Consider the following 14217-nt stretch of genomic DNA (forward strand, 5'->3'; position numbering starts at 1 on the left):
GAACACAGCCTTCATTTGGAAAGGAATGTCAGCCAGAGAGAGGGGACTACCATTATCTGTTACTGAACCCCAACACACATCTAAATACCCCAGTGACCCCAGGGACCACAGATTTCCTTTCCACATTTATCTTCTCTCATTGTCCCCAGTATCTCCATTGATGACCCCTCTGACATCTTGATTTCACAGCCCCTTCACTTGGCCACAGATATCCTTCTCAACTCCACCTGGGCCATGACAAAAAACACACAGTTCTAATCTCCTCCTCTGACAAGTTCTTCATTCAGTTTCCCCTCGTTTACTTCTCCCCAACCTGGTCCTGCAGAGACTGTAAGTACCTGACGGTCACTCTCAGGACCTATTCATCCCTTTCTACCCACTTCCTCCTGGCAACATCCGTCTACGCTGGACATCAGGTGTCAGACACTCCCATGTGGCCTGTCACCTAGAATCTGTCACTTCTGCCACATCCATAGTGCTAACCACAAACTCGGTCACCTCTTCTGATCCTGCCTTCCCACTCCTGTTAGAGTGATGCTAACCGAGGGATACTAAGCAAAAGTACCAAACTTAATTGGCTGAGGCTACTACAAATTCATGCTCGGGTCCTCAGAGCTGCTTGAAAAATTATTTCCCAAGGTGACCATGCTGTCTGTCCCCCAATATAAAAATACTTTTTTGTTTGTTTTGCCAAAGACCTTCCTTTATCTTTCTAATCTGTGCAGATGTGCCAAAAGATGTGATCCTAACACTGAGTCTATTTTTTTTAATGTCAAGGTGATGGGCGAGGATCAAGTGCCTTGAACAGAACCTCACAGTTGCTTGGCAGCCCTCTTACACCCCCTTCTGACCTGGTGCCATCATATCTTCCTGTTTCACACATGGTCCATGCTTCTCAAGTTGCAATTCCACTAATGCTAGCAGTCATAGGAAGCTCACTATAAGCTTTGCAAAGGAATTTTCCTAAAGCCAAAAAAAGTCCCTATGTCTATAGATAAGTCATTTTTATGTATCTTTACTTTAACAAGTTGCTTTAAAGTCAATACACTTTGAATGTAAACTAAGATATAGCCCATGAAGGAAACTGATGGTACAATCTCTGCGAACGCTGTGTTTCCGTTCAGAAACTAGCTGCTGTCTGCATAGTGCTATATAGTCTGACTTTGCTTATGGTCTCTCTCAGGAGATAAACTGGCAGGGTCTTAATTTATGCCGTATCTGGGGATGTTCCCTACTAGCTATCTTATTCCCTATGCCCCTAATCCATCTGCTTGTTAAGTCATACTTGTGAAGTAGCTGGCCGATAAAAGCGACCATTAAAAGATGCTTTAAGTACCCCCACTATGCCACATTATGATTCAAAGAATAACTTTTAGTGGAACCATTCTGTAGACACACACGGCATCACCATTCAAGGAGGCCAGAAGATCAATTATATGGGATGTGAGGTCTGGAACTTACTATATTTTTAAGATCCAAGAGTCAAGGAAATAATAACCTTTTCAAAACTAAGTCTGTGTTGGGGAAGCGGGGAGGGCGTGGGTACCGGAGGTAAGGAAACAGTCCTAAATATTATATTCTCTAGACTTTGAATAATGAATGATTTTGGTAATTAAAGAGTCTGATAATCATCATTAATGAAAGGCCACTTGTGAAACTGACGGATACAGCCTCCAACATACTGAGATGTCCCATGACTCACAAGAGCAAGGGTGTCTGAAAGGACATTTTCATAACAATCCAGTCACAGCTCATCTTAAAAACCATAAAGCTAAGACCCTATGCTTGAATAACACCTCTTGAATTAGGTTTCCTTAATTAATATTCAAGGAGGTCTAAAAATATGTTAAAAATAATACCTAGGATTTCTATAAGTGTTGAAGAAAAAGGAAGGAGAGGATTGGTGTTTCTGAACAACCAAGCCAACTGAAATTGTAGCAACTAAGTGCACTGAGACTTCTAACTAAGCTGCGTGCGGGGCAGCTCAAGGTGGGCTGGGCTTCCTTCGACATGGTGAAGAGCGGGCCTCAGAGTCAGCGCCCAGCTCTCCAGTGCCCTGAGTGTCCAGCAGGCTGCTGGGAGACATTTCCCAGTTACATCCAAACAGTGGGGAATTAAACTATTCAAAAATCATGAAGTAGTTAGAGGAGTCCCCTCATAAATCTAAAATAAAATTCTAATTAAAATAAGAACATCCAATTGGAAGTCTACACATTCGCATCTTCCTGCCCTGCACTGCAATTCTTATTCATCAAATCCATACCTATTCAACTGTTTTAAACTGGTTGAAAGCCATTTTGTGTGTGGAGTTATCCACCAAAGGATATATTCTTTCCTTGGCAGAAAATGTTATCCAAACCGGTCTAAGAACTGGTCGGAGAATGCAAATACTGTAATTGAAAAGAAAGAAATCCATGACACGGAAAGGAAATGTGGTAACAGTGGTCAGGGCAAAAATATGAAGAATTTGCATACCTCTGTTGTAACCCAGTTTGACCACTGACACGTGTGCTAGACAAAAAAATGCACAGTGCTATGTGCATTTCCACATCTATTGCTAGATCTTAGCTAAAGAGGGGTAAATTTAGAGGAAGGAACATATAATAAATATATATATTTACTCTGAATTTGTGGAGAAGATAGTATGGCTGTTTTAAGTGTGGGTTTTCTGGGGATTTTTTAGAGAAACAAAACAGGGCTAACTAGCTAAGCAGCTATTTAAGAAGGAAGAGCAGTGCTCAGTCAGAGTACTTAAACATAATAAGATATTTCTTTCAAACAGGGTTTCCCCAAATGTATTCTGTGGAACACTGGGCGTAGGAGGTATCCAGAGGAAAAAAAAAGAGTTTGGTGGTCAAACATTTCAAAGGTATTGAGAAGTCCTGAGAAAAGAAATCTGATTTATTTTGTTTACCCTGGTACTTCCTAAACTTACTAGGATATAGATTCTTTTTTTTTTTTCCCCTTTAGAAGTATCTAAGTATATTCCAAGATTGAGAGTTTTCTGGTCACACTGAGAGATACTGACTGGTTTGAAAAGTGGGGAGGTGTCGCATGTAGTGAATAAACAGGTATTTTCAAGGCAGGTGGACAAGCTGCAAGTCTTGAAAAATTTCACTGAAGTTAAACTACTTTAAATATAACCTGTCCTCCTGCGTCACTTGGTATCGATGACAACGTCTAAATGGCTGAACAGCTAAGTTACCTAACAAAGTGAAGAAGGATTATTGTGATGTTAATTAGAGAGTCCTGTCACTTGGAGCCCTGGCCCCCACTCAGGACTCTGAGTTACATATGTGAACTTGAGGTTTTCATTATGAAACCCATAGATGGAATTGGAAAATCCAGGCAAGAGTCTGGAGAATTCATATTCTGACCCCCTCTCTTCAGAGGCTATCTGAGGGTATTGCTAAAACCAACAACATTCTGAATTCAGGGGTCCGTTCCACGTCATCCCTAGAAACTCAGCACAGTTCTTGGAATCAACCTTCAGAGTCTCAGGAATCTGGTTAGAATTTTCAGAACACTCTAATTCCTCCTCCACTCCCCACCTGCCACTGTAACTCAAACTGAAAAACTGTCCTATGAATGATGATACAAGCCACCTTCACGGCTCTTATCATACGATTTCCTCAGGCTTTCAAACAGGGTGCGCAGATTGATTCTGAAAGTGATGGTTTCTGACTCTGTGTCTCTCCCACAACCCCAAGCAGCACCTCTCCGCTTTCATAGCACATCCTTCTCCAAGAAGTTATGTGGCTCCACCAGCTACTGAAGCCCCTCTGGTCAGGGTGTGAAGATGTATCATGCAACCAGGCAGAGATCAGCACTCAGCGGAACAAAAACATAGGAACAGGTGATGCACACCTGGCCAGCCAGCGTGGCGACATGCTGCAAGTCCCCAGAAGTTAGGAAATTGTATTTCTTAATGCAATTCTAAGGGCTAACTCTAACAGCGTGGGTTTAGATACATAATTTGCCAAAGACCAGGGCTTACTTTCAAGTTGGAGGACTTAACTTCCAATCTTTCCACATATGGTCTCTCTAGATTGAAAACTCACAAGGAAAGGAAAGGCCAGATCTCAGGTTCTCAGGCTACATTTTGAACAACTTACCTCAACTTCCACCTTTGTGAAGGGCTGGCAGAAAGTGAGTACACAAAGCTGAATGCTGGAAAGAGAGAAGGACATCTTTACCGGGTAATGCAAGGACCACCTAACATGACTCAGTAATCCTTGCTTTACACACAAGCACCCCCACATCACGCTTCGTATGTGTTTTGTATTTGTAAATACCACACTACAGCTCTAACGCTTCTTGGGCTTAGAGACCTATTCTTGACACTCGAAAACTGAATTGCTGAATGCAATACCAAATATGTATTTTGAGCCACAGCCACAGCTCAACAGACCACACCTCAAATTTGAAGTCTCCTTGACAACTCAGATTCATCTCCCTAGAGGAACTACCCAAGGCCACGTTTTAAGGTGCATTAATGTGTTCATAGAAAAACTCCGGAGAAGAACATCACATTATTAAATTCTTTTCTAATATTACCAAAAAAAAAAGTGGGTCTTTCCTTAAAAGCTGAAACTTTATCATCATTATCTCAGTTACTAACATGTTTCCCATAGCTAATTTTCTGAAAATTTTCAGAAAAGTTTCAAATTTCATTTTTAAGCTAGACAAAGGCTTTCCTTCAAAGTGGTTATAACCACACCTGTGAAAGATAAGTTTTGAAACTGTTCCTACTTGCAGCGTTCCAGGGTTAAAATTTCTACAGAATTTTTATTTAGCCTCATGTAGATGTATCTGATGAGCGAGAAATCAGGCAGAGGGGATTGGAATATATGTTTAAGAAAACGACCAACCAAACTTTTTTTTGCTATTAAGAAACTAAAATATGATTTATCTGTAAAACTTGCTTGAAGGAACTTAAGGAATTTAGGAGTTTGAACAAGGAGTTTACTTAAAAGAAGGAATTTAGGAAAACAGGTTTACCAATTCCATAATTAATTATAAAGTGTTCTTGTAAGTGTTGGTTCTCAAACCTTCTGTCTGAAAGGGAAAAAATCTTGTACTAACAACTCCAAGCCACAAAGTCAATCCACAGTGCCTGTCATTAAGTAAACTGTTCTTTAATTATTTAACTTGAGTGTTGGCATTCAATGATTTGAATAGATATTCAGTTCTCAAAATTCTGAATGCTATAAAAAAAAAATGAAACCACACATAAGATCTCCTTAAACATGACTTCCTCACACTCCAGACAAATCAAACACCACTTAATAGACTGACACAAAACAGCTCTTCCGTAGAGTCCCCTTCTGGACATTTATTCCGAGCCCTCTCTTCCCTAGGATCTCTGCTTTGTGTAAAATCCCTTTCTTAGACTCTGAGTTCAGAGTAGTACTTGGAAACAAGGACAACTGAGAAAGCTGACTGAGTAACAGATGCAGTGCCAAGTAGAATGTGAAGTAGGTCACAAGATAAAAGTGGAACTCCTAAGAGTTTGAGATTTGCAGATTACTAACTACTACATATAAAATAGATCAACAAGTTCATATTCAGGGAATTATATTCAATATCTTGTAGTAACCTATAATGAAAAAGAATATGGAAATAAATATATGTATGTATATGTATGACTGAAGCACTCTGCTAGACAGCAGAAATTGACACAACATTATAAACTGACTATACTTCAATAAAAAAATAAATGAAAAAGAAGATAAAGGTGGAAATGGGAGGTCACCACAGGTAAGTGAGAAGTGGCACTAGGGCAAAACAAGGTTGTATCTTTAGATTTTCTCTTTGTTTATAAGAAATCTTTTACTCTGAATATGTTTTTTTTTCCCTCTCTTTCTCTGCTGAATTCAGTCTATTTTTCCCCCTCTATCATACACGTCTCAGGGTAGAAGGCCAGATGAACTAAACCACTCTAATTTACCCTTGGTCTCCCTTCCAGAAAAGGCTCCCATTTGACCTTTACATCCAGCTGGACTGCTGCAAATCCCCAAAAGAGTCACAGTGAACCCCAAATCACTATCTCTATAAGGACTTAACTTGTAAAGGTCCCAAAGATGACACACCTCAGGAAATAAAAATATGTTATCCACTCAATTGTTGGGCACTTCTTTTTCTAAGATACTCTCATACTATTTGTTTCTCCTCATTTTCCCTTGTACAAACACTGAAAACCAGGAATTCGAAATGAGCAGCAGCAGGAAACATGTATTCTAGCCAACAGAATACACTGATTTCCTGGAGAGCTGAAGGTAACGTCATGTCTAGATATCCTTTACAATTTATGCCCTTTATTCTTGGTTTTATTTACTTAACTTCGCCTACCAAGGACTGAAGCATACCAGGAATGTAAATGTCTCACATGTGTCAATGTTTATTATACATGTTACATATGTGAACTTAAGGTTTTCATTATGAAACCCACAGATGCAATCAGAAAATCCAGGCCCAACTATTCTGATTTAAATGTATTATTTTAAAGCAATTTACACACACCAAAAAAAAAAAAAAAAAAAAAAATGGAGAAACTAAGTATGTGGTAGTAAAAAGAAAAATCTAATTTTCAGAAGTAGGGGAGGGAATAGCTCAAATGGTGGAGTTCATGCTTAGCACGCATGCAGTCTTGGGTTCAATCCCCAGTATCTCCATTAAAAAAAAAAAAACAACCAAAAACTAATAAATAAATAAATAAATAAATAAATAAATAAATAAATAAATAAATAAAATGACCTCCCCCCACCAAAAAAAAAAAAAAAAGTTGTTTGCATTGTCTACAATGTACTTGAAGGCAAACAATGATTTCTTTTCAATGTTTCCAAGTGGTTGTCATGTATCCATCAACAATGCTATTTGAGCTCTGTGTGTAACAGTATCAGAAGGCATTACTGCCTAAGCCCTGGGAAAGCTCTCAAATCCGAAATGTAAAAAGGCTATATATATTTTTTTGAAACTTTGGGGAAGGTTTATTATTATTTTTTGTCTCTTCTGTAGCCCGAGGCCAGCCAGGTTCCTCGAGGTCAGCACAGAGGGATGTCAGCGCTCTCTGCTCAGGTAATGGACTAAAGGAGGCAGCTAAACAGACTCAGTCTCATCCAGGGGAACTAAACCAGAGAACTTCTTGAGAGAATGCCAGATTCTACATGTTCTGTTCTTTTTAAAGGTCTATTTCACTTCAGCTTGCTTAATATTGAAATTCCTCTCCTCGCTTAAATACTTATAGAAACTGCTGATCCCTAGGCTTTCAAAATCCAAGAATAGAACTGAAAGCATGGTGAGCTATTTCCTCAACTCAAATCAGACACATCACAGCTATTTCAGGCACTATGACTAAATTGTTCTAGACTGCTTAAACCAATATAGTAAAATAATGATGGAGACACTAGATGATGCTAAATCTGCAATGGAAAAGAAACTAAAATTTACACTAAGTGGAATGCAAATGAGGTCACTGGAATGTTCCTTAAGAATTGGTAGATAAACACTTGAGACCCACTAGTACGTGACAGACGACTAGAATCCTGCACACGGGAGACACTGGGGGTTAATGGGCATGACAGTTATGCTCTACAGAGAGTTATCCATTACAAAATTTAAGGATCTGATTAGAAATCTTTACTTCTGCAAAAACAAGGCTTAAAAAAAAAAAGGAATAAATTTTTTCTTTTTCTTCATTCGAATAAAATTTATATAAACTAACAATATAAGCGACTTACAATGTATATCCTTGCCAAGTCCAAGTCACAGTATCCTATAATAACAATAGAATTCAAACTGTTAGTTCAGAAAAAATATCATATAAAATAAAAATCTTATTTTGATACTGGTATTCGTATTTCTTTCTAAATTAAAAGCAATATGTTGAAAAGTAAAACAAGCATATTATTATTGTTAAACAACAGTGAACTGATCTATAAATTCTTAGATTATAAGTCTACATGGAAAAGATTTGTCTTCCATAGGTAACCACCTATCTTTTTATAGAATTAAGTTGCTCTGAATTTTTAAAAAATGATTGTACATGCCTAACTATTTTTCTCCTAACATGAACAAATCTGGATAATTAATTGGCTTACAAAAACCAGACTACACCAGTTCTCAAAAAAAAAAAAAAAAAAAAGGTTATTTGGGAGAAAAGACTATAGTAGTGAAGTAGTGCATAGTGAGAACTTGAATACATTTGAATACACCCATAGGCAGAAGTACAATGAGTACAAATTTGATAAATTTTAATTTTTTAACTATAGGTGTCTAAGGTTGAGAAATCAGCCACTGATAGAAAGTTGAACTGATCAAGAACTCTTAATCTTACACAACATATATTGTTACTAATTACACCCTGCCTTTTAATGTAAACTCTCTAGTAAAGAAATCCCTCAGAAACAACACGTCCCTCCCCCTATCAGAAAAACACTTTCTTTAGGAAAATGGTGACACGATCAATATCCAGAAGATGACAATGTACTTTGCTGGAGCGAAAGAGACTCCATGGACTGTCTGCAGGATATCAGGTCCTTTTCAGATATTTTCTTATTTCTGCTACTTGCCAAGCATCACACAGCTACTAAGTACTGAGCCAGTAATTAAACACCAAGCCTCTTCCAAATTTACCCTGCTCCTTCACTCCTTCCCCACTGTGACCACTCCATCAGGAGGCGTTTCCTTCTAGGCTGAACGAAAATCACAAATCTATGAGAGTTTTCTCACGTCCACTCTAAGAGACCCTGAATCTGAGACTCAGTTGTACCATCACAGTGACAACAGAGAAGCTAGGGAAATATATTCCTGCAGCTTAGTAACAGCAAAAGCAATGTGTGAAGCTGGTATCAACCAACATATGCCCATCTTGCAAACTTTTAAAAAACTAAATGTCGCAAGGAGAATGAGTCTTCCCATCTGCTTCCACCATTTATCTATTCATCTATTTTATTTAGTAAAACAAAAAGGGTCCTAGAGAATGTGTGCTGTTTGGACTGTTTATTATGGGATTCTTCCCATAGGAAAAAATGATGCTCACCAGCTTGTTTGGGTATCTGAGCAGAATTGGCTGCACTGGAACTCCTGGAATGAAGGCTCCTAGAATCACACATTGAAATTTTATAACATGCCCTTTATATGAATATAAGTTATACAATAAATAAAAAAAGGAATAATAAATGATACACTAAATGTTTTAAGAGTACACATAAACTATTTGATAAATGTTGGTAAATCCTTAGTGTTGACCAAAATGAGACACTTTTTAAATTCAGAATTATATAAGCAGAAGGTTAAATATTATGCTTAAGCCACTTAAAATATTATTTATATCTCCATTTGTTCTCATTTTCCATATACCTATTATTCAACATGGTTAGAAAAAAAAAAAGGAATGACAAATCAATACAAAGAGAAAGTAAAGAGAAGAAAATCTAGGTGAAACCAAATGCTTGAACCATTAACTATCACACTTGCTAGAAGCGAGTCCTAACTGGTTCAGAGCATTCTAGCAGCCAATACAAAAACATTTTAAAGTATTATGAATTACCATGAAATGACATACAAAATTACAAATTACTATAAAATTCACAATTTCATATTTTAAAAAGAAGTGAAACTTAGGAGCATTGAAGGCGTTATAACGATAATTGAAATAGATTTTCTAACTTGATGACACAGGACCCCAGGTGTCTGTGAGGGTATGCTCGTATGAAAATAAAAATCTTCCAGTGGTTTTTGCTCAAAAACACACACACACACACACACACACACACACACACACACACACACACACACACACAAGACACTTTAAGGAAGAAGGGATTATGATATCAAAAGAGAAAGTGACACAGTAAGTTCTGTGCATTCACAACATTGAAAACATTTAAGAAGAAATGCTCGGAGCAAACTAATGAGTTATTTTGTGTATTTATTATCAAGTCATTTGAGAAATCTTCCATACTACTTTGTCACAACACATAATTTAATTGATCTCACCTGGTTTAAAAGTAATCAAACAGGACCGATTAGTACAAGTACCTTCTGGGAAAATTAGCATCTTGGGAGAAAAGGAATAGATTTAATATTTCAGTCTAATTAATAGATTACCTCTTTACTTGCTTTCTTATATCTTCACAAATAGTTGCCAATTTTTATAAAGCAAAAATAAAATAAAAGGCCAACACTTGATTCTAGTCAAAGCCAGAATCACATTATTTGGTTTTCCTCTAAAAGGAGCGTAGTCTGACCATTAAGGTAACTAGAAAATGAAATAAAGCTTTGAAGAGAGAATACATATAGCAATTGTTTCTAATCATGATGCCAGTGATCTGAATAGGCTTAAAAGAAGATGCAGACCCTCAGTCATGGTCAGATTGTGCATTTTAGGCAATATTAAATTCTTCTACTGCTACACATGCTTAACCAAAGCATTTCCTGTTTCTTTGTTTCCGTTTTCCCACTAAATGATATTCTTTCTTACAACATATAGTTTCAGGACATACGGAGGAAATGCCTGCCATATGTTTTATGCTTACTTGACTTCATTAACACATGGAATACAATTTAATAATTTTTTTTTTGAGGACACATTTTTAGCTTTTAACATACTTCTTTATGTTTTCCATGCAAAAGATATGCCGTATAGTTCCCAACTGAATAAAACAGCAGCTTGGTTTTCTGAAGCTTTTAGAATTTAGCAATGAGTAAATTGCTAAGTACATAGAACAAAACAGAACAAAATCCCTCCCACTCATTGCAGTTAGTAATGGGCATTTTATAATAATTAGAGAGGGAAAACATTATTAGGCTATGTTGCCACCATAAGTTATTTGCAAAATAAAAATTAGGAATAGGTGCAATTCCATCCTTCAATTAAAAAAAAAAGGTTCCCTATCACAATTGGATACAATATTAAATAAGATTCATTCAGTGGATACTCTACAGCTATACTATGAACAGTAAATTAATATAGAGTAAGTCGTAATCTCAAGAGCTGGAAAGGGCATGAAAAGTCATGTAGTTGCTCTATCGCTTGAATTCTTTCTACAATATCCCCCCAGTTGGTTGCTTAGCCAATGCCTGAAAATTTCATAAAGAGATTCCAAGTCAGACCGCTCTTCTTCTGGAGAGAAAGTTCCTTGAGATGAGCAAAATGAACTTAAATCTACTTGTTTACTTTCATCTACCAGTCCTAGATCTATTTCTTGGGTCCAAAGAACAAAATCAAACCCTTATTCCAAATGCCATTTCTTCCCAGTCACTTTTTAAATCATTCCGCACATGCCCTGGTTTCTAAAACCTCCTGGGTGATCATACTCATCTCTGTACTTTAACATCTACCCATCATCATGGGTGGCGAGGTCCCTGCAGGACCATGAGCAAAGTCCTGGGCAAAGTAGAGGGACACTTATCAGCATCACTCATGAGTCTCTCTTTATGCAATCAGTGCTGCCCCTCTTCCACACCTTCAAACAGCATTCCAGGGGAAGGAGGTGGTAGGACAGGAAAATTTGAAAAAGTTCTACAGGTGATTCTGATACGCTCTCTGAACCTACAAAGCACAATCTAGATATGCACAATCTAGATATACTTCCGACAAAGATTAAAGATCTTCACCACTTTCAATAAACCCACCATACTGTGGAGGATAACTCAGCTCCAGTATCTCCTCTGTAAAACAGTAAATACATTCAGAGGTAGAGAAGCACTTTTTATGACAAAGTAAAAACCAGTTCAAAGAGTCTGGAGTATAAAAAAGAATGATACATTCAATTCCACAGAATATTTTATGGGGAAGAGGATTTCTTAATACTCATTTATTCTGCTTCTATTATGTTAAAGACATCTAGCAAAGACTGCTCCCTGTCCCATTGTTATCTGTGGATACAAATTAGTGTGTATACAAACGTACAATAAATAAAACTCTCAATATACTTAAATAAATATCTACTGCGTTTTACCTGGGGCCATTCTCCTCCTGATGTGGCCCTCCTTATTATTTCATTTATTGTGTTTTTTCGAGAATCTGGATCTACACGGGACACCAAAACTGGTTGCAAAGCCCGCAACAGACCTTTAAAACAAATGAAAAGTCACAACCAAGTCATTTTTTTGGCTAAAGCCTACTACAGCAATGATACCAGATAAATTATAAAACAAATTTTATGGAAAGTTAAAATGACAGCAAATCAAAGAGAATAACTTTAAAAAAAAACCTCTAATTCAAAGTTTATTAGAATTTAGCTTCCAGTTTCAAAATGACTGGTAGATATCTATACCTAAATATATTTCATCGATTTAACAGAAATTAGCAGCAGGAATCTGAAAAGCAACAAATGCAATTTTCTCCTTAAAAGACTTCTTCCTCAACTGACTTTAAATGTTTGGAATATACTAAAAGATTATCTTGCTTTATTTTGGGAATATCCTGCAAACTGATTACGTGAAGTCACAGGACATACGGGTAGGGGGCAATTATTAGTTATCTCACTAAAATTTTCAGTGCAATAATCTTCTAAGTAGTTAGCTTCCCAGCACATGCAACATAAACCTCAATTTACCAAAAATCTATTGCTAAACCACTTTTCAGGAAAGTGTCATATTACACAAAGTAAGGTGGTTACCCTAAAAAAAAGAGAGAGAGTGAGTGAGTCTTTCTCAACTGAATGACAAAGCTCTAAGAACTACTATTACTACACCAAGGCAACATGAGGCAATTTTCACACCCACTTTCTCATCACTTGGTGCTTGGCAATAACCTTGGAACAACTAGGAGCTGTTACTTGGAGACTAATCCTCTGGAGAGACAGCAAAGCATCTGGTGGAAAAAAATTTCACTTGCTTCATTATCTTTTACAGCAGGAAGCATTTATTGTTCCGCATGATAATTTTCAAAGTTACACACTGGTCCCCCGTGGAGGTTTGGGGGCAATAAGGAAGAAAACAGAATTAGGAGAAAAGACTTAGTGCATTTATCAGCCTAATACCCCGAAGAGAAATTCACTGAAATAGCATGTAACCAGCGCTTTCACAAGGTCTTCAATTAAATTCTCTCTCCCCCAAAAATCTACCATGTTTGGTATTTAAAACCTGTTCTTTCTGGTTTTATTTAAGAGCAGACAGAAGTGATGGTACAGTGACAGGATAAGATTTTAAAAGGATGATAAGGGTACAGATAGGGAAGCCTTTAATCTTTTTTCATAAGTTCATTCTTTTGATAATAGTCCCTCATTAAAAGCAAGGAAGTATGTTTGAAGTGTTTTATTATTTTAAAGATCTTAAGAAGTCTACACCAATAAACTATACATGATATTCTAAATGTAAGGCATGAACATATTTCATCTTTGTTATCTTGCAAAGTACTTACGGCCAATCAGCGGCACCTCCATGTTCTCTTGTCGCGATACCATGGAAGGTAACCCAGCGACGACACAGGCAATTCCATCGAAGAAAGTTGAATGCGGGGCGACGACAAAAACCGGTGCTTCCTCAGGACTTGCGATCTTGCCTTTCACGGTAACTCTAAATCCCATTGAAAAGAACAGGGCACGACCTAGAAACGTCAAAGCTGGCTGAGTAATTTTCCTTTGGAAATAAATAACAAAAAAAGACATAATTAGCTTTGCCAACTGTGGCTAACAGCAGGGTTTTTCTCTAGAGCACAATGCAAAAACCAAAACAGGTCAGAATACTTCATTTTAAAATATGAGCTAAGAAGAACAGCTAACAGGTTAGTGGAGCTCTTTCCACCAAGCACTATTCTAAGTAATTTAAATATATTAATTTCTTTAATTCTTAGCCTGACTTTATGAAACAGCTAGCATTTATTACTCTCCCCATTTTACAGACAAGAAAACTGAGGCCCAGAGAAGCAATTTTCCCAAGGACACATGGCTAGTAAGTGGCTCAATTATTCTTGACTATAAAGAAATAAAAATGAATTTTCAACACACATCCTCCACTGAGAAATCCAAATCAGTATTGCCCTTAAAGGAGTGACCTTGGAAATCTATATTGGTGTAACAAAGATGCCACGATCTCCCAAAACACTTTCTGAGCCCTGAAATTGTCCTCAGAGTTACTTCAGGAACAAAATTTTAAAAGTAAGCCTTGTTACCTATATCATTACAGCCCACAGACATCAAGAATCTTAAAAAGCAAATTCACCATCCCCCTTCCCTGGAACAGAGATGCACTTAATTCCAGACATCTAAC

The 14217-nt window shown here is 37.3% G+C and overlaps 1 protein-coding gene across 1 annotated transcript in view; it reads right to left on the reverse strand.

Moving 5' to 3' along the window:
- Window positions 1–14217, reverse strand: part of LPCAT2 (lysophosphatidylcholine acyltransferase 2) — a 67950-nt gene that overhangs the window by 39201 nt on the left and 14532 nt on the right. The window contains exons 3-8 of the mRNA XM_010990063.3: window positions 13370–13587; window positions 11964–12076; window positions 10000–10060; window positions 9041–9099; window positions 7740–7774; window positions 4116–4170 (exon numbers count right to left, since the gene is read on the reverse strand). Coding sequence (XP_010988365.1) covers window positions 4116–4170; window positions 7740–7774; window positions 9041–9099; window positions 10000–10060; window positions 11964–12076; window positions 13370–13587 — 541 coding nt within the window. The remainder of the gene's footprint in view (window positions 1–4115; window positions 4171–7739; window positions 7775–9040; window positions 9100–9999; window positions 10061–11963; window positions 12077–13369; window positions 13588–14217) is intronic.

This window comes from Camelus dromedarius, chromosome 9 (genome assembly GCF_036321535.1).
Source record: "Camelus dromedarius isolate mCamDro1 chromosome 9, mCamDro1.pat, whole genome shotgun sequence".
In the NCBI taxonomy this organism is placed as follows: Eukaryota; Metazoa; Chordata; class Mammalia; order Artiodactyla; family Camelidae; genus Camelus; species Camelus dromedarius.